The sequence below is a fragment of the Myotis myotis genome, unplaced genomic scaffold (genome assembly GCF_014108235.1).
Source record: "Myotis myotis isolate mMyoMyo1 unplaced genomic scaffold, mMyoMyo1.p scaffold_m19_p_18, whole genome shotgun sequence".
Taxonomy (NCBI): Eukaryota; Metazoa; Chordata; class Mammalia; order Chiroptera; family Vespertilionidae; genus Myotis; species Myotis myotis.
This window is the reverse complement of record NW_023416322.1, coordinates 27,813,589-27,840,573: the sequence shown is the minus strand read 5'-3', so window position 1 is coordinate 27,840,573 and position 26,985 is coordinate 27,813,589. Positions and strand designations below refer to the sequence as shown.

The window sequence follows — 26,985 nt, the reverse complement described above, 5'->3', positions numbered from 1 at the left end:
CTGCCCCCGGGCCAGAGCTCAGAGCAGAGGCGTAATTCAAGCTCAAGAAAAGCTGGTTCTTAAACAGAGGGAGGACTAGAACCAGGTGTAAGAGCTTTTCAAGAAGTCAGTAAGAGACCCTGGCCAGTTTTCTCCGTGGTTAGAGTGTCAGCCTGGGGACCAAAGGATCTTGGGCTCGATTCCTGGTCGGGGCTTGTGCAGGAGACAACCGACCGATGTGTCTCTCTCACATGGATGTTTCTCCACGCCCCCTCCCCCCTTCTCTCTAGAAATCAACGGGGGAAAATATCCTCGTGTGAGGATTACAAAAACAAGTCAGTGTATGAGACCAGAATGTCTTCCCGGCGTGAGAACGGCTTCCCCACCCCTCCTTGAGCTAAGAGGAGCGAACAGTCAAGACCGGTTCTGGGGAATATGTGGTGACTGGGGAGAGCAGAGGGAAATCAGAGATGAAGCAAGACGCTCAAAAGCAGACAGACAGTATCTCCATGGGAACAGGACCCACAACCCCCACAGCAATGAGGCAGGACTCGGCTCACCTGCCCAGGAGCCTGGGCTCTCAGGTTTGAGCTCCAACAACCTGCACTCACTCAGCTGATGAGAAAACGGGCAAGTCAGTGTGGCATTTGTTTTTATTAGAAAACCCATTTGGTAAGCACTTCCCTAACCCGGAACAGGAGCTGGGCAGCCTCCGAGAGCCCACAGCTTCCACTTTATCTTCTATCCCCTTCTGAGAGGGGAGAGCAGATGGGGGTGGTGTCATGCCATCTCCAAAGGCCCCCTCCTGCACTGGAGAGCTCATACGCCAGCAAAACACCCCAGGGCACCTCTAGGCTCAGGGCATTCTTGTCTGTATGGCTTCAAGAGGGAAGCGAGGAGGCTCTCGTAGTCCTCGGCCCAGTCCTTCCCTTGGGATGAGAGCAGGGCAGGGCCCAGGAGAAGGCGGCTGAGGGCTAAGGGAGGAGACTGCATCTGAGATCCCTCTGGAGTCTGGAAAGCACCTGCATTTCTTGGGATGGGAGGGCTGTGCAAGCCCCTCAGTTCTTCTTGGCCTTGGGCGTGTCGTATTTCCTCTTGCTGGAGTACCACAGCAGCAGGGGGACCCCGATGGAGGGGAGAGTCATGACCCCGAAGGCTGCCCAGTCCAGCTGTGGAAGACAAGGCCTTGCTTAGACGAGGGAGGAGGGCACAGGAGAGGACCAGGAAGGAGGGGGCCAATGAGAAAGGGAGCAGCCCCGCCCACATTTTAAGCAGAACCTTGATGGGAAGGCTCCTCTGACCACTCCTGCGGGAAAATGGCTCTCTGAAGACCAATCCATCTTTCTCGCTGTGAAGCCAAAGCCTCACCTGACCCCACCCAGACGGGAAGAAAAGCTTTTCTCTTCCAGACCATCTGTGAGGAGGGAGATGGCCAAGTATCGCCCTGACAGTCAAGCCTCTGGTGATCTAACCCCACTGTCTCCAGCCCCTCCCCCATTCCTCCACCTCATCTGCCCTCCAGCCTCCTAGACTACTCGCCATCCCTGGGTGGCACCTCGCTCTTTCTCACCGAGCTGCTCCTCTCCCTACGAGCTGCTCCTCTCCCTACGAGCTGCTCCTCTCCCTACGATGCCCATCCTTGCCAACCTCCTCCTCCAGAAACCCGCCCTGACTCAGACCAGGCTCCATGTTCCTGCTGCATGCTCCGCCCGCACCTTGTATACGATCTCCATCAGAGCTTCTCCCCTCGGTGACTTGTTCTGAGTCCCTAGGGCCCCTAAGATCTTTATGAAAAGGGCTATGTCTTGGTCACCATTGTTTCCCAAAGCAAAGCACTGAACCGAGCACATAATTAGGAACCCCATAATTATTCACTGAGTGAATGGATGAGTACTGAATTCCCTCATTCAGAACTTTAGGCAAACCTTCAAAAAATTCTCTTAGACTAGACCACAGCTAAGTTCCCGCTTCACCTTCCCATTCTCTACAACTCTTCGAATCTAAGCAGATATTCTTTTTAAATCTCAAAATAGACTCAGGACTCCAAGATGGGGTTCTACTCAAGGATGAGGAAAGAAAAAGGGCAGTTTTTTGGTTCTGATCATTGTGATCTCATGACTAAAAATCTCTAATTATAGTTAAATCAGGATATTTGATGGCTGTATCAGACACCAAAAAAACAGATACGGCAAAAACCAACCAACTAAACAAATCTAAGGAGGCTAAGAGGTCCCAGAACCCAAGGTGGTCTCATCCCAGACAACACTGTGCCGCTTACGAAGTGAGGTGAGAATCTCCTATCAAACTCCCGCTGAGCCAGGATTCCTCCCTGTCCAGGTGCACTGGTAAAGCCAACCTGAAAGAAAAGCAGGACATGAGCAAGCCCCACACTGTCTCACCTGAGAAAGGGCAGTCCCAACCAACCTAGTTGTAAGCGTTATTCTTTTTTAAAAATTCTTTATTAGTTAAGGAATTACAAATGTGTCCTCATCCCCCCCATTAACCCCCATTCCCCCCCCCCCCCCCCCACTCATGCTCTCATCTCCCTGCTGTCCGTGTCCATTGCTGTGGCTTATATGCCTGCATACAAGTCCTTTGGTTGATCTCTTCCCCGTACCCCCTCCCTCCCCTACTTTCCTTCTGGGGATTAATAGTCTGATCGCTGTTTCTCTGTCTTTGGATCTGTCCCTGTTCATCAGTCTGTGTTGTCCTCTATATTCCACAAATGAGTGAGATCATGTGGTATTTATCTTTCTCTGGCTGGCTTATAAAAACAGTGGTTAGATGCCACGAAGTAGGTGGCAATGCCTTAACCGTATGCGTGTTGTTAGGCCCGACAGCCAATTCCATCCTTGTCAAGGGGAGTGCTAACCTTCTCTCCTTTCATGCAACACGCGTTTTTTTTTTTTTAATTGACTTGAGAGAGAGAAACATCGGCTTGTTGTTCCACTCATTTATGCATTCATTGGTTGATTCTTGTATGTGCCCTGACAGGGGATCGAACCCACAACCTTGGTGTATCGGGACGCTGCTCTAACCAACTGAGCTACTCAGTCAGGGCCTAGGTGTTAGATTCTTAGAGCTTCCAGAGGAAGAAGAGCTTTTGAACTAGAGAGTTGGATGACCCTTACTGTGTTGTAAAGGGGAGTAAATTAGGAGCCAGGAGGCCTGAGAAACACAGGATGAGCATTTACTAAACAAGTAGGCCAGGGATGCAGCTGAAATTCAAACCAAATCCTCCTACCTTAGACTCAGACTCAGGAGAGTGGCTCACCACCACTGGCCTCTGCAGGGCAAGCGTGTGATGGAATGACTTGCACTTGCCACTCATTTCCGTATTCCTCCCGTGGAAATACTCCTCTGTACCGAGTGCCGTGAGGCCCCAATGAAATGAGAAAGATTCTGGACAGTACAAAGCCCTGCCCAAAAGTACCTAACTAGGGGGGCTGAGTCTGGCCCACATTCCTGTCTTGGGGAGCAGGCCAAGACTTTGGAGCACACTGCAAACAACTTCGTTCTAAAGTGGCAGCTGAGCCTTTGGTTTTTTGTCTTTTAACCCATTAGACACCATGTGGAACCAGAGTCCTAAAAGTTGGTTCTTTCTTTCTTTTTTATTTTTTTGAGGAGCTGCCAAACTGTTTTCCCAACGTGGCAGCAGCATTTTATGTCCTCACCAGCCGTGTTTTAGCATTCTGTTTTTTCACATCTTTGCCAACACGTTACTGTCTTCATTTTTTGTTACAGCCATCATAGTGTGTGTGAGGTTGTATCTTATTATGTCTTTTTGTTGTTTTTAATCCTCACCCACGGACATGTAGAGAGAGGGAGGAAGAAGAGAGAGACACAGAGAGAGACAGAGAAACATCAATCAGTTGCCTTCTGCATGCTCCCTGAGAGGGGATCAAAATCACCACCCAGGTATGTGCCCTTTCCAGGAATCGAACCGGCAACCTTTTGGTGCACAGGAAGCTCAAACAACTGAGCCACCCTGCCAGGCTATTTTAAATATTTTTTCAATTACAGTTTACATTCAATATTATTTTATATTAGTTTCAGGTGTACAGCATAGTGGTTAGACAATCATCTACTTTACAAAGCGTTCCCCCTGGTATTTCAGTGCCCACCTGGCACCACAGCTAGTTATTACAATATCACTGACTGTGTTCCCTGTGCTGTACTTCACATCCCCAGCACTATTTCTAAAGCTGATTCTGAAAGTAGAAATGACACAAGATGCGGAAATGTAACAGGGATTACAGAAATATGGCTCCACGTGGTTTATAAAAAAAGAAAATTCAGAATGTGCATTTAACGAGAATTTTGGATGTTGTTTAGTTCCATGGTTGACGCCATTCAAAGTCCTCTCCCTACTGTGTACTTGCGACGTAGCCAACAGCCCATCGTATGGTCCCGTCAGAGGCCTTTATGAGTTCATGGCCTAAGGTTCCTGAGGGCTGGGGCAGCGTCTTAATCTTCTTGGTATCCCCCAGGGTCCAGCACATTGCAGGGGCTCAATAAATGTCTATTGACCTTTACATCAATCAGTCAAAGATTACTGACTACTATTTCTATTAAATATGGGAAACAGAGAGAAATCTAAGACAAAGTCCCTGGCTTCAAGGGGTGTGTATTAAATTGGGAGTGAGGGTGGGGGGAAGACCTACACATAAAGAAAGAGAACTACTGAAGACAATAAATAATTAAATGTTCAAATGCCTGCAACATAAGAGCGACAGACGTTCAGTTGCCTCGATGAATGATTATTGAAAGAAGGAGTGGGAAAGAGCAATGGGAATTGTGAAAGCAGACGCCTTGCAGCTCAGAGCTGGGTCTCGAGAAGGCGTCGGATAACGAAGTGGAGGAGAGAGAGTACGTCAAACAGAGGCAAGGCAAAGTGGGAAGAACAGCACTGGGAGGAGCCTGGCCTAACTGGGATGGAGGGTCTTTGTGGGTCAAGTGGAGAGAAAGCAGGACAGGCAGAGAACAGTTGGACTACTGGAGGGTATGCGATGAGAGGCAGAAAAGCTTGACTTTGATGGAATGAGCAGGAGCATCCAAAGCAAGGGAAAGACATGGAAACAATGAAGATGGGGAATGATCTGACAGCGGCATAGATGAATTGGAAAGGCGAAGACAGCAATGAACGGGGCAATATTTGACACATTCCAGATAAAAAGCCAAGCAGAAGGAATGAAGAGGAAGGGAATGCTACAGTACTCCCCTCCCATCCATTTCAATTGCTTTATTCTGGAACTTTATAATTTGAAACGTATTTCCTAAGGGCAATATCCCACGTTTCTGGTCTTTCTTATCTTTCTCAGAATGTAGTGGCTACCTTGACAATTTTCTGCAAGAGTTTTCAAAGGCAGATCTGAGCGTTTGGGCAACTCACCACAACGGGCCCATCCTCCTGGGCCAGGTAAGTAATAGTTGCTGAGGTGAAGTTGAAATAACCAGCCTTGAGAGGGCGCAGGACAACAGTATGAGAGACGTTGCTAGCACTGGCCCAAGAGTTAAGGAAGGGGAAAAGGTGAAGCTAAAGTTGTAACAACCTTTCAACTTGTGGACTAAATGCACCATTTACAAAAGAAGTTGCCAATACATGTGGTGATTGCATATTTGCAATCCTCTGCAAGAATAATAAACATACACTTTTTTGTAAGCCTAAAGTATATTATAATATACCTTTTTTTTTTAATCCTCACCCGAGGACATTTTTCCATTGATTTTTAGAGAGAGTGGAAGAGAGAGGGAAAGACAGAGAGAAATATCTCTTGATTGGCTGCCTCCTGCACTAGCCCTGACCAGGGCCTGGGCCCAGGAAAAGCCTGCAACGGAGGTACGTGCCCTTGACTGGAATCGAACCTGGGGCCCTTCAGTCCGCAGGCCGACGCTCTATCCACTAAGCCAAACCAGGTAGGGCAATATGATGCCTTTTTAGCCAAGTTTTAAATCTATGATGTACTTAGTATTGAAGTTTTTAAAGTAAACTTTTTTTTTTTAAACATATTTTATTGATTTTTTACAGAGAGGAAGGGAGAGGGATAGAGAGTTAGAAACATTGATGAGAGAGAAACATCGATCAGCTGCATCTTGCACACTCCCCACTAGGGTTTGTGCCTGCAACCAAGGTATATGCCCTTGACCGGAATCGAACCTGGGACCCTTCAGTCTGCAGGCCGACACTCTGTCCACTGAGCTAAACCGGTTAGGGCTAAAGTAAACTTTCAAGCAATATATGTTATGGATGAAAAATTAGTCACTTAAGTTCACAGAAAATCTTTCATTGACTGTAACTGAAGGAAGTCTTTGAAAATGCAAAATAAAAACAAACAAAAACCACAAAGAGTACACTAACTCTCATCAGAAAATCTAAACCTACTTTAACTCACATGGGGAAAAAAATCTAATTCAAAACACTCAGGAAACAACTGGTAGATCAGAATAAGAGACTCACTGACTAAGAAGAGTCTTTGAAAGGTCCCCCAGGTTAGCATCCAATTGAATTTCTTTTAAAGGCACCCTCCTTTGCTGGGCCACAAACATCTACTAGTGAGTGTCTACATCTTCCCAATAGAGCATGTCGTAGGGCTTATAACCTAAACGTCAGAACCGCAGGGGCATCCAAAGCACACGAACACAGCTGCCACCAGTATCTCCTGCCCCAGCTCACCCAGAGAGATGACAGAAGAACGGCCATGCACACCTGGGCCGTTCGAAGGGACCCCGCTGCTTTCTTTGGTGGCAACGTCCCCCACCCCCACCGCCAGCCTTCATCACCCAGTGTCAAGAGGATACGGGGCAATCCGGTCCCATTTGACGTTGAGCATTCCGGAGACAATGCCAAAGTCTTCTGGAGGGAAGGAATCATCAGATAATTCCACATCTAATGCAGCACTAGAAAACAGAGGCAACAAAAAAGGTTTGCAAGTCATGGATATGAAAATGAAAGCCATCAGCAATCAAATCCGCCCGCTTGTCCTGAAAATTCACAACTACAAAAGACACATATGACTCACATAAACAGTAACTTGGGTTTGTTGCACCGAAGAATCCAGGTCAAGGACTGGATTCTATGTCTCAGAGGCACCAAAATATCAAGTATCTAGTAGAAGAAATGGGCCCAAACCCATTCTTGTCTCAATTTCTCTGTGTGTATTGTTGAGAGGATGGAGGGGGAGAGGAGCAAAGACGCATATGGAAGATCAAATTAGAGGGAACAAAATTTAAAAAGGCAACAAAAATGTGTACAGGCTAATGAAACAAAGGAAGCTGCAACTTTCAACCCTGAGGTAAGACGGAATCACACATTTTACGCCTTCTCATTTTCCTCTCCCTGTTTCACAATTCCTGCTTCTCTCCACACTCTAAAACTCTCCCAACTCAAAAAAGTGGGAGGTGGTTTCTTATAGCCTCGGCAAGAATGTCCTCCTCCTCCTCCATTGGGTCCAGCAGTGTACTCGTTCGCTCCCATCTGTTGCTGGAGGTCTCCCAACGGGAAATCACTGCTGGTGCTGTCCCAGCTGGGAAATCCAAGAAGCCTGGGAGGGGCCTAGCCTGCGGCCCAGGGCCTCCTTACCTGGAGCCCACGTTGTAGATGTTGTACTGTAAGGTCAGGTCTCTCCCCTCCACCGCATATCTGTTCAGCAGTGATTTGGAGGCCAAAAGCCTGGCTCCTTCCTCTGCTTGTGTGACAGCAAGTAGAGCCAACACTACCAACGCCAGCAGCCTCATCTGTGGGAAAGAAGCAAAGTGAGCAGTCCATGCAAGCACGGAAAATACCAACAGCTTCCGGACAGTCCTTCCTGAAAACCCAGGGAAGCTCTTTGATGTTCCGGAAGCAGCAGCCCCTTCCACTGAGCAGCCTCGGAGCCGCCGGGAAGGCCTGTTCGCGCCTCTCCTGCCATCGCGGCCCTGCAAGCCCTCGGATCATCGGCCTAAGCACCAGCATACCCACCACCCTCTTTCTGCCGGGGACCGAGGTGCTCCCCAGCTGATAGGGTCTTCTGAGATGACACCATGTGGCTACAAGAGGGCTTTTCTTGGGGTGCCCGATCTCAGCCCTGCAGCACCCCCAGCTTTCCCTGACACAGGAGTCCCCCATGGCTGCTGCCTTCCAGAACGTGGCCCTCTGCTCCATCGCCCAGCTCCACTGAGACCCCACCGCGCGCTCGCGGGGTCCTCCCACACAGCCTGCATCCCACCCTCCATCCTTCCCCCGGGATCCCATTCTCCTCGCCCCCACATCCTTTTGTGGTTCCCTCATGGGCTCAGCCTGCTCTGCCCCCTTCTCGCCTCCCCCCAAGATTGAACGCCCTTCCGCGGCGCGCCCTCTCTCCTGCCCCTCCCCCAGCTGACCCTCCGCCGCTAAGTGAGGCGCGGACATGAGACTCCCCCTCCTGCTTGGGACTCACCGTGCACCCCAAAGAAACCTTTAGGGGGAGGGGAGGAACAAGTACCGGAAAAGAGAGTCAGCATCCGAAAGACCGGAAGTAAGCTTTGACAGGAAACCCCGGTGCTCCGCCCGATGCCTTCTGGGAGTTGTAGTTCTTGGACAAGCCCCACCTTTCCCTTTGTAGTGCTCGCGGACCTCGGAGACACGAGGCACTTCAGAAAGGCTTGGCTATGCGTTCTCCTTGCTTTTATTATTCTGCCCCTTTCAATGGCTTTTCAAGCTGGTTTGCCTTTACCGTATGTGGCCAGCACCTGATCAGCTGCTTTGCGGAATTGGCATACCTAGAGATTTTGATCATATATTTAGAATGGCGAGTGTACTGTCGAACCAGGAATTAGAGAAAAGCTATTCCTCTCAGGGTTACTAGAATTCTGATTCTAGGCAGGACACTTAGTCATCCCCTACATCCAGTAAGTAACCAAGCCCTGAGCTTTATTTCGAATTCCTTTGAGGTGCTAACTCCATGTACCAGTCTGACTCCTGTGCTGTTGTGTCACATACTTAAATTTTCTTTCTACAGATTTTAAACGCCACGATACATTGTCATTTTTGTTTTAGAGTCAATGTTTGTTTATTTTGTTAATCCTTACCCGAGGACATTTTCCTGTTAATTTTTAGAGAGTGGGAGGGGGGAAGAGACAGAAACACAGATGGGAGAGACACATCCATTGGTTAATTGGTTGCCTCCTCCATGCACCCCCGCCGAGTAGGGATCCAGCCAAGGTACATGCCCTTGACTGAAATCGAACCTGTGACCCTTCCGTCTGCAGGATGGCTTTATCCACTGAGCCAAACCGGCTAGGGCATGCTATGTCCATTTTTATAGTTTCATGTCTCTGCTGAAATTTCTAAGCTTGGCTTTTATCTTCTTGTTTTCACTTGTATAATTTCAATTATGTGGAATTGCCATGGGTCTGTTTATTGTCTGTCATTTCTATTTGGTCTCATTTACATTGCCTTATCTCTTCAACTGCTTAATTTTTATTGTGGTTGATGTTATATTTGAAAAATTATTTATTATAATAGTTTTGAGGTCTAGGTTGATGTTACGTTCCTCTGCTTGATCCTACCAAGCATCTGGATATGATAGCAATCTGGGATCATCTTATTCCTAAATTTGAGGCTTAGGAATTTCTGACCACCCAGAATGGTGGGAGGCTAGGCTGCCAAATATGAGGAATGGCTTACTTCTGATCCACCTCTAGGGGTCCTAGTTCAAATGCTGGATCTTTACCAGCATCCCTGTCTTTAGCTCTTCCCAGATTCTAACTTTTTGTCTCCCTATCCTTCAAGGCCCTCAAATCCTCTCAGGAACTTTTCCCCAAGTGGCAAAAACTCCCAGGACAAAAGTAGTCTTTAGGCCATTTTTCCTCTCTAGATTCCCAGCCATCTTATTGGCCCTTTGATGCTTTTTAGATTCTTTAAACATATATTGCATCTGACTGTAAAAATTTCTAGTGAGGCCCTGGCCAGGTAACTCAGTTGGTTAGACCATCCTCCTGATACACCAAGGTTGCAAGTTCAATCTTGCAACCAATGAATGCATAACTAAGTGGAACAACAAATTAATGTTTCTCTCACTCGCTCTCTAAAATCAATAAAAAAATTTAAAAATTTTCTGGTGAGAATGTTGGTCTAAATTAACAGGGGTCCTCAAACTGCGGCCCGCGGGCCACATGCGGCCCACCGAAAACATTTATCCGGCCCGCCGGGTGTTTTTGCTGCCGCAGTGTGCATAGGAATTTGTTCATAGTGTTTTTTTAAACTATAGTCCGGCCCTCCAACGGTCTGAGGGACAGTGAACTGGCCCCGTTTAAAAAGTTTGAGGACCCCTGGAAAATATCCAGACTACCATAATCAGAAGTGGAACCTCCCAGCATGATTTATTCATATATCACAGAACTCCAGGCCATAACCTCACTATACAAGATAAAAGTTCACACAATTAGCGGTAGAGCTAGGTCTAGTCTAGATCAAGACTAAGAACTACTAAACTCCACCTGCATAAGATCGGGATGCAAGGGGTTTTTGGTGTTTTTTTTACCTTTTTACCTGAGGTAAGGAGAGAGCAGTCTTGCCAAAAGATCAGTTAGAAGTATACATTCCTCCCTCTGGCTGGTTTGTCTCAATGGATAGAGCATCGGCCTGCAGACTGAAGAGTCCCAGGTTCGATTCCGGTCAAGGGCACATACCCGGGTTGTGGGCTTGATCCCCAGTAGGGGGGCATGCAGGAAGCAGGCCATCAATGATTCTCATCATTGATATTTCTATCCCTCTCTCCCTTCCTCTCTGAAACCAATAAAAATATATTTTAAAAAAAGTATACATTCTTCTCCCAGACTGACTAATGGGGGTGGGGGTTGGGGGTAGGATGAGGAATCTGGTATTTTATGGTCTGGGGATGGGGAATGGAAGAATGCAACCTTTCTCATTCCTAAACCATGGGTTATAGATATCCCATGACCAGTTATCCCTTAACTTTCAGTGTTTCTTAACATCTGTGTTAAGTGAACCGAACTTCAAATTCCTCTAGATCCACTTTATAAAAACCCTCTAAGACCAAGAAGTTGTCTTCAGCTAGCCTCCACCCCCTCCCCCCCGCCCCCCGAAAACAAACACCAAGACACACTCACAACAAAGACCACGCCATTTATTTACAAAGGCCAGTGTGGGAGCTGAGGGAAGGATGGAGAGGAGCCACGCAGACATCCTCTCTGGAGTGCTTGAGGCCCTTTCCCACTGGGAGAAAATCCTGTTTCTCATGCCTCCATATTCTCAGCCATGGGCCCGCCAAGCAGCTGGGCTAAATAGCAGAGAGCGGAGGTGATATGAGCCTCCTTTGTGCTCCAGTATAGTCACGTCCAACTCCAGATCACAGGCAGCATTGCCAGCCTCTCCTTTCCTGTCTCAAATAGAACTTTCTGGCCTGGAGGGAAACAGTGAAGAACTCAAAGGGCAAGGGCCAGGGGCTCTAGATGGAAAGACCCTTCTAACATCCCCTGAAGCAATCAGGAGAGGGGTGTAAGGGTGTTGGTCACAGTTCTGGTAGAAGGCCTATCCACACTACCCTTGGGTTACCCAGCATCCAGAGGCCCAAGGGACCTAGCTCCCTGGGCTGTACATATTCCTGCCCTAGACTAGCCCTTCTGCCTATTTCTCTGGTGGGGGGAGCTCTGAACCAGAAATCAGCAAAGAATCCATTTCTACTGAACCCATATGCACCCCACCACCACACACCCACTGCCGAGCCAGACCCCAACCCACTTCATGTCTTTTAAGGGGGGCTCAGATCACTGGTACCTGGGGACACAGACAGGTCCTGTGTTCATGGAAATGTGTGTGTGTGTACATAAGCACGTGTGTTTGAGGAAATGGAGCTAATATGGCCCCTTGTGAGCCATCTCCCTTAGCGTCATTGAGCCCCTTTCAGCTCAGGCTACATTAGCATCTCCAAGTCTCCTCTGCCATGCCTGAACCAGGACTCTCCTGCCTAATAGAGCAATTAGTGCTTCCACTTCCTAACTGTCAATTCAACTTCCAAGCCTTTTCCTCAGGCTATTTTGCCCATTCCCTTCCTCTAAAAATCTCAGGCCCTTCTCCTGGGCACCAGTCTCTGTTGGGCTGGTCCAGGGCTGGTTAATTCCTTGTTCAGACACAGTCCTATCTCCTCCTTCAGACAGGAAGAACAGGCATCTTCCTCCCCCTGGAAGTCCCAACAGACCCCATTAAAAAGCACTTCAGGGGCGAGGAGGGAAATCTCAGCCTGCTTCACCTGCCCCTCCTTCCAAGGATAGAGTTCTAGCACTGGTTAGCTGGGGGTGAGAGGGGATGGGGAAAGAAAGAAGAGAGTTACCAAAAGTAAACATGAGACCAGCAAAACCCTAGTGGTACAGGTGAAAGACCATGTTCCAATAACCAGAGAGTTGGTTCCTCCTTCAACTCTGTGCTGCCACTGAGAAGTGTGAAGATTGCAAAGGCGGTTGTGGGCCAATCAACAAAACTGTGAAGACCGTCAAATAGTTCTGCTCAAGCAGGAGCAGGAGAGAAGATTCTCTAAGAAGTAGAAGTAGAGCCGAAGTTCTCAGGCAGAGCTACAGGGTTGGGGTCCACGCCTCTAAAGCCACCCTGTGTCTGAAGAGGACAGGAAGAAGACAGAGGATGACAAGCGGCAGAGGGAAGGAGCTGACAGGAACCAGAGGTGGCATCCAGGGAAGGGAGAAGCAGGAGGCACGGCCACAGGCTTAGGAGAGCTGAGAGCCCAGCAGTCTCTCAATGGCCGCATTGATGTCCCCTCCTGTGGCAATCAGGGCCTGCAGGTTGGCCTCCCGGTTGATGAAGCCCATGGCGTGGAGCTGATCTAGCTGCGGCTGGAATCTCACTTCGGGCGTCTGCACCTACAGGGACAGGCCTTGTGAAGCGGACACAGGACCAACTTCAGAAGCTGGGGGCTTATAACGAAGAGAAGACAACCTCTAGGTCTTCTCGACCTCCTCAGAGTCAATCAGTGGAGCAGGGTGGTGAGCTGCAAACAACTGTGTGATAATGAGGTGGAGGTGTCTTTCTTAAAATTTCAAAGTAGCAGACAGGCTTCGGTCGCTTATATGCCTAACTACTTCCCAGCAACAGTCTGGAGACGTTAACAGGTACTCCACACGCCAGATGCGCGGTGGTGGATAAGATGTGTACGAAACACCACCTCTACACCCCTCCTAGTCATCCTCACACATACAGTCACAGTAAAGGCCAGAGAATGGCTCCAGGAAGGAAAGAATCTGTTTAATTTTAACCAATCCACAAACATAGCTATTTACAAAAGAGGAGGCTTTTCCTATGTGACACTCCTATAAACATCTCCTGGAAGGGTTTTCCCAAGGGATGTTTAGGAAGCACTACCTAGACCATGAACAGAAGACTCAGAGCTGGAAGAAGCCCAGCAATCACAGGCCACCTGGCTGCTGCACAAAAGCCCTGTCCAGTGCTCCATGCCACCCACAGGGCTTAAGTGGGGCTCAACCTTGGCGATCACTGGTTCAGCTTTTGCAGAGCTGGGCATACCTACATTTCTCCTGACAGGCTTTCCCCAGATGAGTTACAAAGGCCGGAGAAAGGTTAGCGGTTTCCCCGAGGTCATCCTCACTCCCTCAAACCCCTAGCCTTCACTTAGTACCCCAGGGCTTTAGTTACCTCACCTCCCAGAATCCTCTTCTCAGGTCTCAGGGATGGAGGCTGCTTTAATTATCAAAAGAAGCCCATGGCCCTAGCCGGTGTGGCTCAGTGGATAGAGCGTCAGCCTGAGGACTGAAAGGTCCCCGGTTTCGATTCCGGTCAAGGGCACATGCCCAGTAGGGGATGTGCAGGAGGCAGCCGATCAATGATTCTCTCTCATCATTGAAGTTTCTATCTCCCTCTCCCTTCCTCTCTGAAATCTATAACAAGAAAAAAGAAAAAAAAAAGAATCCCATGACATGAGTGGAAGTGGTAAAACACAGCAGTTGCGGTGTAAATCCTGGAGCCAGCATGCCTCGGTTTGAGTCTTGGCTCCATTACTTACTGGCTTTAGACTGAGCAAGCCCCTTCATCTCTCTGGGCTTCAGTTTTCTCCTTCTGTAACTCAGGAACTATAATAATAGCTCCCTCACAAGGCTATTGTGAGGAATAAATTAAATGAGGCACTTAGCACAGTGCCGAGCACATGGTAAGTGCTATTACTATTCTCATCTCCATTTTACAGCTGTGGAACTGAACTGAGGGAAGATCAGTGACTTGCCCAAGGCTGGAAAGTGGCAGACTAGGGTGTAAAGCCAGGGCTGGCTGCCTCCAAAGCCTGCTCTGCTCTCTCCATTCTACTGCGACCCCTGACACCACCGGGATGGAGTGGCAGTTCCAGCACCCGCCCCGCTGCCCGTGTACCTGTGAGTTTCCACTTCCTGCCAAAAGCTGGATCATCTGCTGCATGAGCTGCTGCTGGGCACTGGAAGCCCCTGTGGGAGAAGTGGCTGGTGGGGCTGGTGAGGAGGTGGGGGCCTCGGGTGCAGGCCCGGCGCTGCTTGCTGAGGGTGCGAGGGTCCGGGACATCCCAAAGGAGCCAAGGCTGCAGACAGGAGAGACCAAAAGCTGGGAGATGGCCTCTGAGAAAGGGATGGGAACATGAGATCCGGAAGGAAAGCAATTGGAGGAAACAGGAAAACCGACACAATGGCTGCTCGGAGTGGCAGAGGGAGGGGGTGAGGGGAGAAGTCGCCAGAACCTTGCTGCCCACCTGCCTCCTACCCTCACCTGGGTATCAGCCCGGGGGCCTCAGTCTGCAAGGTCTGCAATCCCTGCTGGATCTGCAGCAGCGCCTGCATGGCGCGGGGATTGGTAAGGATGGAGAGTGACTCTGGGTTCTGCATCTGGTGGGAAATGAGCAGAGAAAGGCAATGGGAGGTGGCAGGAGACAGGAAGCAGCCTAAACCCTGAGTCCAGGGCCGAGCTCTGCCCCGTCCCTGCAGTTCCACCCCGTGGGCTTCAGGGTCCACCCCCTGCCCTCTAGGCTCCTCACTGACCTGCTGCAGGAAGACAGGGAGCTGCAGGCGGAGCTGCTCCTGAAGCTGGGGGTTTCCCGCGAAGAGCGGCACGTTCACCATCATCTGCCAGGGTCAAGGGAGTAGGGGGAGGCCTGGGCCTACCCACCCTCAGAATTCCCCCACAGCCTCAGTCTCCCTCGGCACCCCTACCACTGCAGGAAATCTGGCCAGCTTTTCCAAGGATCTCAAAGTATCCTGAAGGCCTAAGTGGGACAGCGAGAGGAAATAGAACTATACTCCGGGCAGTGATGACGTCAGGAGCCAGGCTGCTCAGCCCTGGGTCTGATAAGGACACAGTGCCTACGATGTGCCATGCCAAGTTCAAAGCACTTTATATGCATCAACTCATTTACTCCTCACAAACCTATGAGGAACTATTGTTACCAGTTTACAGCTGAGGAAACTGGGAGGTTAAATTACTTGCTTAACTTACACAGCGAGAAAGTGCTGATGCTTGAGATACAAACCCAGGCAGTCTGGCTCCTGAGTGTTTTGACCACAAGTAACTGCCCCCAGTGCACCGCCCGGAACAGTTCCATACCTGAGCGGCAAAGTCAGGGTTCTGGGCAAGCGTCTGCATCATGCTGCGCATGTAGGGGGCGGAGATCACATTCTGCATCAGCTGGGGGTTCTCTGAGATCTGCTGGAGCAGGGCCTGCATTTCCGGGCTGTTGAACATCCCTAAGGCAAGGAGGAAAAACAAATCACACAGGAGAGAGGGGGTCCAGATGGAAACCAGATGCCACATCAACCGACCTTACTTCAGACACTGAGCGGCTACAAAACTCAGAAAGGCAGCGGGACAATGGGCACCCCGGTCCTGGGCGTGGTCCAGGCTCTGCTGACTCCTGCTGGGGCCCGGCCCCTTTCCCATCCACTCTGCTCAGGACAAGACAAGCCAGTTGGAAACTGGGTCTGATTCATGCCCTGTTCCTCTCACAAGCTCAGAGAATGTCAGAGTTGGAAAGGATTTGACTAAAGATCACGTAGACCAATGGTTTCCAAACTTGTCTTAGCAGCAGAGACTCTTTCCTCAAACCAAATCTCATGCAGAAACCCAGCATGGTCGGGGCTGGAGCAGGAGGCCTGGAGCCTCTCCCCTTTGGTCCTTTCCCATCCTGAAGATGGCCCAGACTTCCCAGAATTCAGGAGTGGACTTTTAAAACCATGAGTCAGGTTCATGGTTTTATAAATAAGGGAACTGAAGCAGATAGAGGGGAGGGGACTTTCCCAATAAAGATATCCCCCAGGGAACAGAGAAATCAGGGCATCTACCAAAGACATCCTCTGGGTCGTAAGTACAGCCAGAGTCCAGATAAGTGGGGCACCCCCACGGTCGTGCAGTCACAACCTGCACATGGTAGCTCTGTACTCCCCCCCACCCCACCCCCGCATCTGCCTGTCCCCAGGTCTGCCCTGGTTCCTCTCCACACCCTCATCCCCAGTCTGACCCATTTATGCTGGACAGTACCACTTGTGCTGAAACAGCTTAGAAGGTGGGGCTGGTTTATTGGTGAGCCATTACTTAGGTCACTCCCAATGGTATCAGGGCCTGGTTGGAACCAACCCTCACTCTCTGAGGGGTGGAGCCACTGCCTCAGGCTGCAGAGCCCCCTCTGTGGCTTCCATAGTCTCACCTCTGTCTTCAATATTCTGAAACAGTATGAACCCCATTCAGTCCTGGGCCAGAGGAAGTGCCCTGGAGACCCACTGTGCTCCTCCCACCCTAGGACATACCTGACCCCAGGCTAGCCGCATTGATCCCAAAGGGGTTCGAGACTGTCGGGTGCACCTGGCTGGTCCCCGATCCTCCGGTGCCCTCCCCACCGGACCCGGGGGCCTGGGAGGTGGGGGGCGAGGGGCTCCAGGGGTTAGGGAGGGGCTCTCGATTCTCAGTCCGCAGAGGCTGGGAAGATGAGCTGTCGGAGTTCCCGGCCAGGGAAGAGAAGGGATTGTTGCCAAACTGGGAGGAGGGAAAGGGTTCGGGTTAAGGACTGAAACAAAGCAGGGACAAGGGCTACACCCCTTCTCTCCTCTCACCTAGTAGCCTCCCCTTCCCAGGAAAGGGAGAGAGATCTGAGACCTTAGGAATCCTCAGCTCAATTTTTAGCCCCACAATGGGCAGCTCCACCCCTATCCTGCAGGCGGAGCTGGCTGATGCTAATGACTGGATAACTGAACCCCTCAGATAACTGGAAACTTCCCCGCTCTCCTGGTGGCTCTAAATATTCGGTCTCTAGCCTCCTCTGTGTTCCACAGTACTCTACACACACTCCCAGTGTGCAGCGAGATCGTCTTCCTCAGCTCCTCAGGCACAGACATTGGGCTCACCTTCGCACCCCGCTCCTGGCACTCAGAGGTGCTCAATAAGTAAGTGCTGGCTTTCCCTTCAATGCTGATTTGTCTCCAGCTGCCCCTTTTCCGACCACCTTGGCCCAATACTAACTCCCCAGAGCCTCCTCCCTCGCTGCCTGGGTCCCCTATGTGGGCTCCGTCCCCCCAGGCACACCACCGTGGAGCACATCTCTAGGCCTCCAATCTCCTCCCCCCACGCCCAGCCTAGCTCCTCAGACCAGATGCTTCATCCCCCTCAGCACCAGGCTCCCACCAAGTCACTCAGGATTATCTCAGGGTGTGGACCATCCTATGGTGCTGCCTGAACCTCCGCCCTCTGTCCAAGGGGTGTGCTTGCTGGGGAAGTCCCAGCCCCATTTCCCGGGCTCAGCCTCTGTCCTGAGTTCCAAGGCCGCCCTGACCTAAGCAGGTCTCTGAGCAGCCTCAGCCCGCCCCACCGTGCAGTTTGCAGTTTCACATCCAGTCACTTTTTCTGTTTATTCAAAGTGGGTCATGGGACCACGGCTGACCAAGGACTCGGCTGCTCTGAGCGGTGGTTCTCTCCCCTCACCAGATGCCTGTTCAGATAATGGGGCTTGCAGGCCAGAGTTCGTGCACCAGGTTTCAGTCTGTGTCCCTGTTTCAGATTTCCTGTTCTGGTGACTTGACTAGCACCCAACTTTGGAGCCCGGTTTTGTTCTTCCTGGTATACCCTAAGGACTAAATCTCTCTTCCTAAACTCCCTAGAGTGAGATCAGCTGCCATTTATTGTAATGTTTACAATATCCCTCCAATATGTCAGTTCTCAAAGTGTGGTCCTAGGACCCCTGAAAGGTTCAAAACTATTTTTATAATTCTCAGATGTTATTTGCATTTTTCACTTTCATTCTCTCATGAGGACTGAGTGGAGTTTTCCAAGGACTACATACATAACATGTGACACTGCAGTGGACTGAATGCAGAAGCAGATCTGACAATCCAGCTGCTTCGTAGCCAGACATTAAAGCAGTGGTTCTCAACCTTGGCTGCACATTAGAATCGCCTGGGAATCTTTTTAAAATCCTGGTTTCTGGGCCTCATCCTCCGGAAATTCTGTTTCTTTGTTATGGGGTGGGGCCACAACATTAGTAACAAAGAAACAGAATTTCCGGAGGATGAGGCCCAGAAATCAGGATTTTAAACAGATTCCCAGGCGATTCTAATGTGCAGCCAAGGTTGAGAACCACTGCATTAAAGAGATCTGTAAAAATGCAAAACAACACCCTGGCCAGATAGCACAGTTGGTTAGAGTGTCGTCCCAATATGCCAACGTTGCAGGTTTGATCCCTGGTCAGGGCAAATACAGGAATCAACAACAACAAAAAACGCCGTGTTGTAAAAAAAAAAACAAAAAACAACAAAAAACATAAACAGGGTCACTCTTTCCTCTAAAGTTCTGATTTGGAAAATAAAGTTTTTTCAAAAGAATATGCTATTTATGTTAATGTAATGAATTTATTGTTATTTTTAAGTGAATTAATAAACATTTAAAAAATTTCTTAGTTTTAATTTTACATACAGTGAATATCAGATCTAACCCATGAAAACAAACGCTTTTGAGGATCCTCAATAATTTTTAAGAGTATAAAGGGATCCTGAGACCAAAATGATTGAGAACTTCTGCTGTAATATATTGCTTCCATTTTGGAAATGAGGAAGCTAAGGCTTAAATAAGACAATGTGGCAGCACTGCAGAGACAGACAGACCAGTGGGACTGAGCAGAGCCAGAAAGACATACACTCCTTTGTGGAGACTTGGTGTAGGACAGAGGCAGCAGGAACGAGGAATCTGTTGGATACCATGGGCCACTCCGGACATGGTGCCTTTTCCTTTCCACAAGGAAAAAATCGCGTGATAGCCTCCCTCCCAAATGAGCAGTGGTTGCGGGAGGGTGTTCAGTTTGTGGAAACCCATCAAACTGTATACTTCCGTGCACCTTTCTGTCACTGATTATCCTTCAATAAAACTTTTAAAAAATGTTTAAAAAGCACCCTAGCTGGTTTGGCTCAATGGATAGAGTGTCAGCCTGCGGACTGAAGGGTCCCAAGTTCGATTCCGGTCAAGGGCACATGGCTGGGTTGTGGGCTTGATCCCCAGTAGGGGGCATGCAGGAGGCAACCAATCAATGATTCTCTCTCATCACTGATGTTTCTCTCTCTCTCTCCCTCTCCCTTCCTCTGAAATCAATAAAAATATATTTAAAAAATGTTTAAAAAGCAAGTTAAAAATTATATGAACAACATGATACCACTTCTAGAAGGTTGAAAAATATGCAAAATAAAACTATAGATTACTTATGGATACATATATAGGTAATCAAAGAATCAAAATGACAAACACCAACCTCAGGGTGGTACTTAGCTCTAGAGAAGGAAAGAAAACCATAGAGAAGGCTGCTATTCTATCTGTAATGTCTTATTTGCAAATATTAAATATGTACAGGAAAATATTCAAAATATTAACAACATTCATTAACTTGGGGTAAGAAAAGAAGTGGTTGGAGAAGAAAATAGGATCCCTTTTGCATAACTTATTGAGCTTGTATTCCTTTCCATGCTTTTTAAATGCCCTTTTGTTTATTTTGTGTACCTTTTGAATTTTGAAACATGTAAATGTTGTGTAATGTATTTGATGTAAATAAAACTTAAAAAAAAAAAAAAAAGAACCAAAAGAGGCACTGAACTATATATGGCAACATCTTAGGGCAACATGGATACGACAGAATGCTCTATTTTTATCTATATTTGTTGTACATTTGGAAAGAATTCATAAAGCATTTTTAAAGTGCAAAAGTGCGTATTCCCAGTCTGGCCAGTGTGGCTCAGTGGTTGAGCACCAATCTATGAACCAGGTCACAGTTGGGTTCCTGGAGGGCATGTGCCCAGGTTGTGGGTTGTGGGCTCAATCCCCAGTAGAGGGCATGCAGGAGTCAGTTGATCAATGATTCTCTTCATTGAAGTTTCTACCTTTCTCTCCCTCTCCCTTCCTCTCTGAAATCAATTTAAAAAAAATTTTTTTTAAGTTTGAAAGTGCATACTCCCAGAGGCTGATTCCAGAGATTGAGTCATTTAGTAGCACAAAGGTGGGGACCCGGAATCTCGTCACTAACAAGCTCCCCAGGTGATTCTACCACAGGTGATCTAGGGACCACACTTGAGACAGTTAAAAACTATATGAACAGCATGATACCACTTCTAGAAGGTTGTATCCCTTCTGTTTGACACCAGGCCTGACCCACAACTTTTGAGCCCCTGGTGCCAGAAGTTTTTCAGAACAACATCAAATCCCTGGGCTCTATGCCTCACCCACTTCCCTGGGAAACTCTGCTACATTCTGCCCTAGTGCCTCAGTCCCACGCCAAGTTGGACCATCCCTGACTATGCATTATGGGAACCATTTCCAAGCCAAGGCCCACCCTCAGGGGTGGAGGGTGGGACTAGAAAGAGGAGCAGACAGCACCCCAGGCTCTCCTGGGTCTGGAGGTCGGGAATCTCTGGCCAGACAACCCCCCTAACGCCCCAGCCCCTGGCCCCACCTGTTCCCGGGCAGCACTGAACATGGGCTCCTGGATGTCAGTGTACATGCGGCGGAGGGCGTTATACCCTCCAGGGATGCTCTCCAGGTTGCTGAGGGCCCGGTCCTGGTTCCGCATCATCTCCTGCATCATGGCTGGATTTCGAGCAAGCTCCATCGTCTGGTGGGGAAGGCAGAGAGACAGAATGGGCCCTAGAACCAGGGAGCCCCAAGCCTGCCAAGGGTGGGCCTGAGGAGGAGGCCTGCATCAGGACCAGGGTCCAGGGTCTGCCTACTGCGGTAGAGAACAGGGTTGACTAGATTCCTTCCTTCCTGTCATTTTGGTTCCAACCATCTTCCCTGTGGACATTCTAGTTGGCTCTTTCCAGTGAGACACAATGATCACAGAAGTGACCACAGCAGCAGCTTCCCTCCTTCAGGTTCAGGAGGCCCACAGGGGTGTCAGGGGTCAGGGAGCACGAGGATATTGAGTAAGAATGGACATGAGGAAGGGGAGGAGGCAGAAACAAAAACTAACATCTCTTGCGCACCTACTACCTACAGGCGTTGGACTAATTTACAGAATTCAAGTCATTTAATCCCCACAATAATGGTCCCAAGTAGGTATCTCTGTCCCTATTTCGCAGAAGAAAAAATAGGCTCAGAGACTCACTGCCTGGGGACACACAGCCAGTTAGTGGTGGAGCCAGCTGTCAAGGCCAGGTCAGTCTGTCTGGCCAACACCAGCTCTGCCCCCTGGTAAATGGTATGTTGAGGAGGGAAAGGATTCAAGCTGGGGCCATGCTACCAACACCCTTTAACTCCCATCCCCAGATCTTTGGCCCTGGCCATTCTCAATGCTCCCTGAATACCTTACTGTCTTTTACTCCCAGGCCTTTGCACTTGCTGTCCATTGGTCCTTCTTCTGGGTCATGCTTCCTCCCTTGAACCTCAGCTTGGGTGACATTTCCTCTAGGAGGGCCTCCTTGGAGCCCGAGTAGAGAGTCAAGACCTACGCTGTGCCCCTGGGGGACCCTGTGACTATCCGTGTGATAGTACTGATCACACTGTATTATCATCGTCTGCTCACTTGTCCCATTTTTCTTTAAGCCCAGGAGTTCCTGAAAAGCTAGGCCTGTGTCTTTTTATCACTGGACCCCGAGTGTACAAAACACGGCTGCTGAACAAATGAATGAACAAATCAAGGTAGGACAAGGTGGGGAAAGAAAGGCTGGGCAGGCACACCCCCACCCCACCTCTCTCACACCCACCTGCCTCATGAGCTCAGGGTTGTTGAGCATGTGGCTGATCTCAGGGTTCCGCTCCATCAGCTGCTGCATCTGGGGGTTGGCCATGATCATGTGGCGCATCAGGTCAGGGTTAGACATCATGTCCTGGACCAGGGGGTTCTCCATGATCTGCGACAGCATCTCAGGATTGGACATCAGTTGCCTCTGCATCTGTTGCTGCAGCTCCATGAAGTTGGCGGAGCCCAGACCCAGGCTGCCCAGGCCGAGGATGCCCCCAAAGCCAGCTGTGGGGAGGAGGCAGAATCACAGTCTGCTGTAGGAGCCCTTCCTCCACCTGGTCAGAGCCACTGAGCTCAGGTCTCCAGGGTGGGCCCCCTCTGCTTCGCACAGCTCCATTTCCCAGGCATTCCCACAGCCCCAGCCCTGAACCTGCTAGACTGAGCCCTCTCTGGTGGCAGAGGCTGGGAGCTGGGCATAGTCCTGAGCACAGAGAGGGCACCCCCTGATGGCCTGTTGAATGAGTAAATCAATATTCCCCGCTGGCTACTGTTGGACCCACTTTTGTCCCTACCTATAATGTCTTCACCCCCCGGTTCCCCATATCCCAGCCCCATTTCCCCCCACTCTAACCTTTGCCCATGCTCCCCTTAACTGGAAAGTCCTATGTCCAGGGTCCTCTATCCCCATCAGTTCATGAGTGGGACCATGTTTCTCCCTTCTCTCGGCTCTCCCCCAACCCCCAGTGCCTAAGGGCTTACAGAGTATGGATGTGGTAGCATTGGGGGGGCCCTCCCCAGCCCCTGGGGAGGGACCCCCCCCACTGCTCCTCCGGCTTCCACTGCCAGCATCCGACGTGGCACTGCCAGAGGTGGAGGGCTGGGCAGGGGTGGCAGGTGAAGCAGGCGTGGTGGAGGGCGCTGAGGCAGGCTCTGGAGTAGAGGGGGAAGAAGCAGTGGCAGCAGCTGGATCTTGAGCCCTGAGGACAGAGGAAGAAAATCTTAGTTTACGTGAACACAGAAGAGGGAAGACAACTGTCTCGGTGTTTGGTGTGCAGCTACTGCCCCAACCCAGGCTGCATCCTAAGCAACACTAAAGCTGGGGTGGGGTGATGCTAGCTAGCGGGTAGTCAGTCAGTCAGATAGGGAAGGAGGAGCTAGGACAGCTGTCTCCAGGGCATTCTGGGAGATGTAAGTCAGGATCCGTTCCCCTGCAGGGGAGCCCATAAGCCTGCCTGGCAACCCAACCCATTCAAGAGTCACTCTCCTGGTCTTGGTATAGGATCAGTGATGGCGAACCTATGACACGCGTGCCAGAGGTGACACACGAACTCATTTTTTTGGTTGATTTTTCTTTGTTAAATGGCATTTAAATATATAAAATAAATATCAAAAATATACATCTTGCCGAAACCGGTTTGGCTCAGTGGATAGAGCGTCGGCCTGTGGACTGAAAGGTCCCAGGTTCGATTCCGGTCAAGGGCATGTACCTGGGTTGCGGGCACATCCCCACTGGGAGATGTGCAGGAGGCGGCTGATCGATGTTTCTCTCTCATCAATGTTTCTGACTCTCTATCTCTCTCCCTTCCTCTCTGTGAAAAATCAATAAAATATATTAAAAAAAAAAAAATATATATATATATATATATATATATATATATATCTTTGTTTTACTATGGTTGCAAATATAAAAATATTTCTATATGTGACACGGCACCAGAGTTAAGTTAGGGTTTTTCAAAATGCTGACACGCCGAGCTCAAAAGGTTCGCCATCACTGGATAGGTCCTCTAGGCACAGACCCTCTAGGCCAGCGGTTCTCAACCTGTGGGTCGCGACCCCTTTGGCGGTCGAACAACCCTTTCACAGGGGTCGCCTAAGACCATCCTGCATATCAGATATTTACACTACGATTCATAACAGTAGCAACATTACAGTTATGAAGTAGCAACGAAAATAATTTTATGGTTGGGTCACAACATAAGGAACTGTATTTTTTTTTATTTTATTGATTTTTTACAGAGAGGAAGGGAGAGAGATAGAGAGTTAGAAACATCTATGAGAGAGAAACATCGATCAGCTGCCTCCTGCACACCTCCCACTGGGGATATGCCCGCAACCCAGGTACATGCCCCAGACCGGAATCGAACCTGGAACCTTTCAGTCCGCAGGCCGACCCTCTATCCACTGAGCCAAACCGGTTTCGGCGAGGAACTGTACTTAAAGGGCCAGAAGGTTGAGAACCACTGGTCTAGGCATGGGTGGGCGAGAGAGTATCAGACAGGGGAAAGTGGTCCAGTCACAAGCTGGACCCGCTCCTCTCCTGAACTTACTTCTGCGGGGTCTTGATGACCAGGTGGACGGTAAGCCCATCCTTGATTCCATGCTGGTTCAGTGTGTCCCCATCCTTGAGGATCTTGCCTGCGAAGATCAGGACCAGCTGATCCTGCTGAGCCTTAAACCTCCGCGAGATTTCCTCTTTGAACTGTGATCGAGAGGCAGAGATCACTGCAGAGGTTGCCGGGACTCCATCCACCAGGGACGCTTCTGGTGCCTCAGCACACTTCTGCTCCCACCGCCAGCGGCGGGAAGTCCCGTCTGCAATCATGACTCCCTCCCTGCAGCTGCAATGAGCAGCTCCTTTCTTCTTAACCAAGGAGATGGGCCAGAGAGAGGCTCCTCTCTCAACTCCCCCCCCCCCCCAGGACGCCCTCGCTGCTACCTGCCCCTCCCTCCTCAGTCCCCCTGCCCAGTTCCCCGGGAGGGAACTCCCGGTCTCAGCTCCTTCCACAGCCTCGGACGCAGGCCCTGTGTCCCTCAGCCCTCTCTTCTCATGACCCCAAGTTTCTCATGATCCCCTCTTTCTTCCCAGCATGCTTGTAACAACGACACACATCGATCCCAGTTCTTTGTAATGGGACCTAACTATTCATGAGTTAAGAGCAAGTCCTAGGAGATACACATTGATTATTATTTCCATTTTAAAGATGAGAGGAAAGACGGTCAGAGTGGATAGGAAACTGGCCAGTGCAGAACGGACTGTCTTCACACCGAAGCCCAGGCTCTTAACCAGAACATGCCTCTCTATTGGAGCTGATTTCAAATCCAGCGTTGCAGGGGGAAATAGTTAAATTCTGGGATGTAGTCATTTCATAAGGCGGGGGGGGGGGGGGGGGCAGTGATGATGCCACAGGCTGGCTTGGGAAGTTAAGACTCCCAAATCGATCACCAGCACCCAGGCCATGCACTCTGAACAGCGCGCTTGCTAAGCACCCGCAGCTTCCAGACCCTCCTTCCACCCGCAGGCCTGTGCTCAGCCCCGCCCACGTGAGATTCCGGAGGGCCACGGCGAGGTGGCGGCCACGGGCAGCGTTCCCTGTTCAACACGACTTTACCGCACACCCGCTGCACTCGGCGTGAATCCCGGGGGCGCTGAGACCCAGGCAGGACCGCCAGGATTTGAAACGGCGAGAAGGACCGGGGCGGAGGGGAATCCCACCCCCGCCGCCCGGCGCGGAGCACGCGGAGCCTTCCCGTGGGCGCACAGGGGCGCCCCCCGCCGGCTCTCGGGGCTCAGCACCCCGCCCGGCCCCCACGCAGCCTCGACGCCTCGAACCCCGACCAGGCACCGGGGCGCACGCTCCCCCGAAAGGCTTCCCCCTTCCTTCCCTGCGCCAGGTGCCCGCACCCCGCTCTCCACCACGCCCCCAGCCCAGGCCGCCAGGCGAGCCCCGGCCTCCCCGCCCCAGCGCGCGCCGCGCTCCCCCGATCGCCCTCGCAGGACGCCCCCCGCCCGCCCGCCGCTCCTCCTCTCCCGCCGCTCCGAGTGCCCGCGGGGCCCCCGCCTCCTCTCCCGGGCCCTCCCGACCGCCCGACCGTCCAGAGCCACCCCCCCTCCGCGTGGACCCCTCCCCCCGCCCCACCCCCACCCCACCCCCACTACCTCCTTGACTGAGGCTCGATCGCTGATCACAATTTCCTCCTTGTCCTTGGGGGTCTTGACGGTGACCCGAATGGGGGGCCTCGTCTCGGCCCCACTCGGCTCCGCCATGCCGCCGCCGCCACCGGGCCGCCCGCCAGCACGCCCGGCTCCTCCTCCTCCTCCCCGCCCGCCCCGCTGACCTGGCTCGGCTCGGGCGCCTCCAACACTCCCCTCCCCTCCCCTCCCCTCCCCTCCCCTCCCTTTCCTCCCCAAGGCCTCGCCACCCCCTTCGGGCCGCCGCAGCCACAGCGCCCCGGGCGGACTGGGAGGACCGCTGCAGCGGAGCCCGCCCAGGGCTGAGCCCGGGGTCCCGCCGCCTGGACTGGGCCTCGCGGGGCGCTGACCCCCGGAGGCGGGGGCGGGGGCGGGGGCGGGGCGGGTCCCTCACGGGCGGGGCGGGGGGCAGGCTCCCCGCGGGAGACCGGGGCCCAGCGGAGAGGGCGCGCACCAGCCGCGTCCCCTCCGCCCCGGAGCTGCCCCTGCCCCCGCGGCAGGTCACTCCCGCTGCGGACAAAGGGGTCTCTGTGGCCTCCTCCTCTCCGTCCCGGCGAAAGCGCGTCGCCCGCGGGAAACCCAAGTCCTTCCTAGGCCGGGGCCTCCGCCGCCCGGAGGCCGAACTTCTCCGCCTGTGCGCGGCCACCACGAACCTCCTCTTGAGGGCCGCCTTCCTTCCCCCGGGGTCGGGGCCCGAATGAACTCTATGAAGTTCGGTTCCAGAGTCAGGGTTTTGCCTGCGTGACCTTCCCGAGACTTGGTTTCCTCAATTGCACGTATCCCACCTCGCAAAATTGTGCACAACGTAGAAAATTACTTTGAAAATAACCAAAGGTGTGCCTGACCAATACAGGGATTTTTTTAAAAAAATTACTG

The 26,985-nt window shown here is 51.1% G+C and overlaps 1 protein-coding gene and 1 non-coding gene across 8 annotated transcripts; both read right to left on the bottom strand.

Moving 5' to 3' along the window:
* Positions 1-614: 614 nt before the first annotated feature.
* Positions 615-26,250, bottom strand: LOC118672847 (translocon-associated protein subunit beta). Of its 7 annotated transcripts, XM_036342781.1 has the most exons (15): positions 26,077-26,234; positions 24,467-24,618; positions 22,896-23,113; positions 22,159-22,421; positions 20,910-21,068; positions 16,738-16,963; positions 15,542-15,681; positions 14,980-15,063; positions 14,711-14,826; positions 14,345-14,525; positions 7,559-7,713; positions 6,778-6,876; positions 5,372-5,480; positions 2,258-2,335; positions 615-1,148 (listed from the first exon to the last, which is right to left on the bottom strand). In XM_036342781.1, exons 1-15 carry the CDS (start codon positions 26,182-26,184, stop codon positions 1,038-1,040), a joined length of 2,199 nt encoding a protein of 732 aa, XP_036198674.1. In that variant the 5' UTR covers positions 26,185-26,234; the 3' UTR covers positions 615-1,037. The 7 variants fall into 7 exon arrangements, 6 of the variants coding, with proteins under 6 accessions (XP_036198674.1, XP_036198675.1, XP_036198677.1 ...); XM_036342782.1 differs by lacking the exon at positions 5,372-5,480 and having other exon boundaries at positions 6,760-6,876; positions 26,077-26,239; XR_004973226.1 differs by lacking the exon at positions 5,372-5,480 and having other exon boundaries at positions 1,089-1,148; positions 6,653-6,876; positions 26,077-26,241.
* On the bottom strand, positions 2,748-2,873 carry LOC118673842. Its single transcript, XR_004973508.1, has one exon. It is a non-coding gene; the product is annotated as a U6atac minor spliceosomal RNA (small nuclear RNA).
* Positions 26,251-26,985: the final 735 nt, after the last annotated feature.

Excerpts from the sequence above, each read along its gene's own strand:
- LOC118672847 (XM_036342781.1), bottom strand. The coding sequence starts at position 26,184 with ATGGCGGAGCCGAGTGGGGCCGAGACGAGGCCCCCCATTCGGGTCACC. Across the intron at positions 23,114-24,466 it reads GTCATCAAGACCCCGCAGAA|GGCTCAAGATCCAGCTGCTG; the intron begins GTAAGTTCAGGA and ends CTCTGTCCTCAG. Across the intron at positions 14,827-14,979 it reads TCCCTGTCTTCCTGCAGCAG|ATGCAGAACCCAGAGTCACT; the intron begins GTCAGTGAGGAG and ends ATTTCCCACCAG.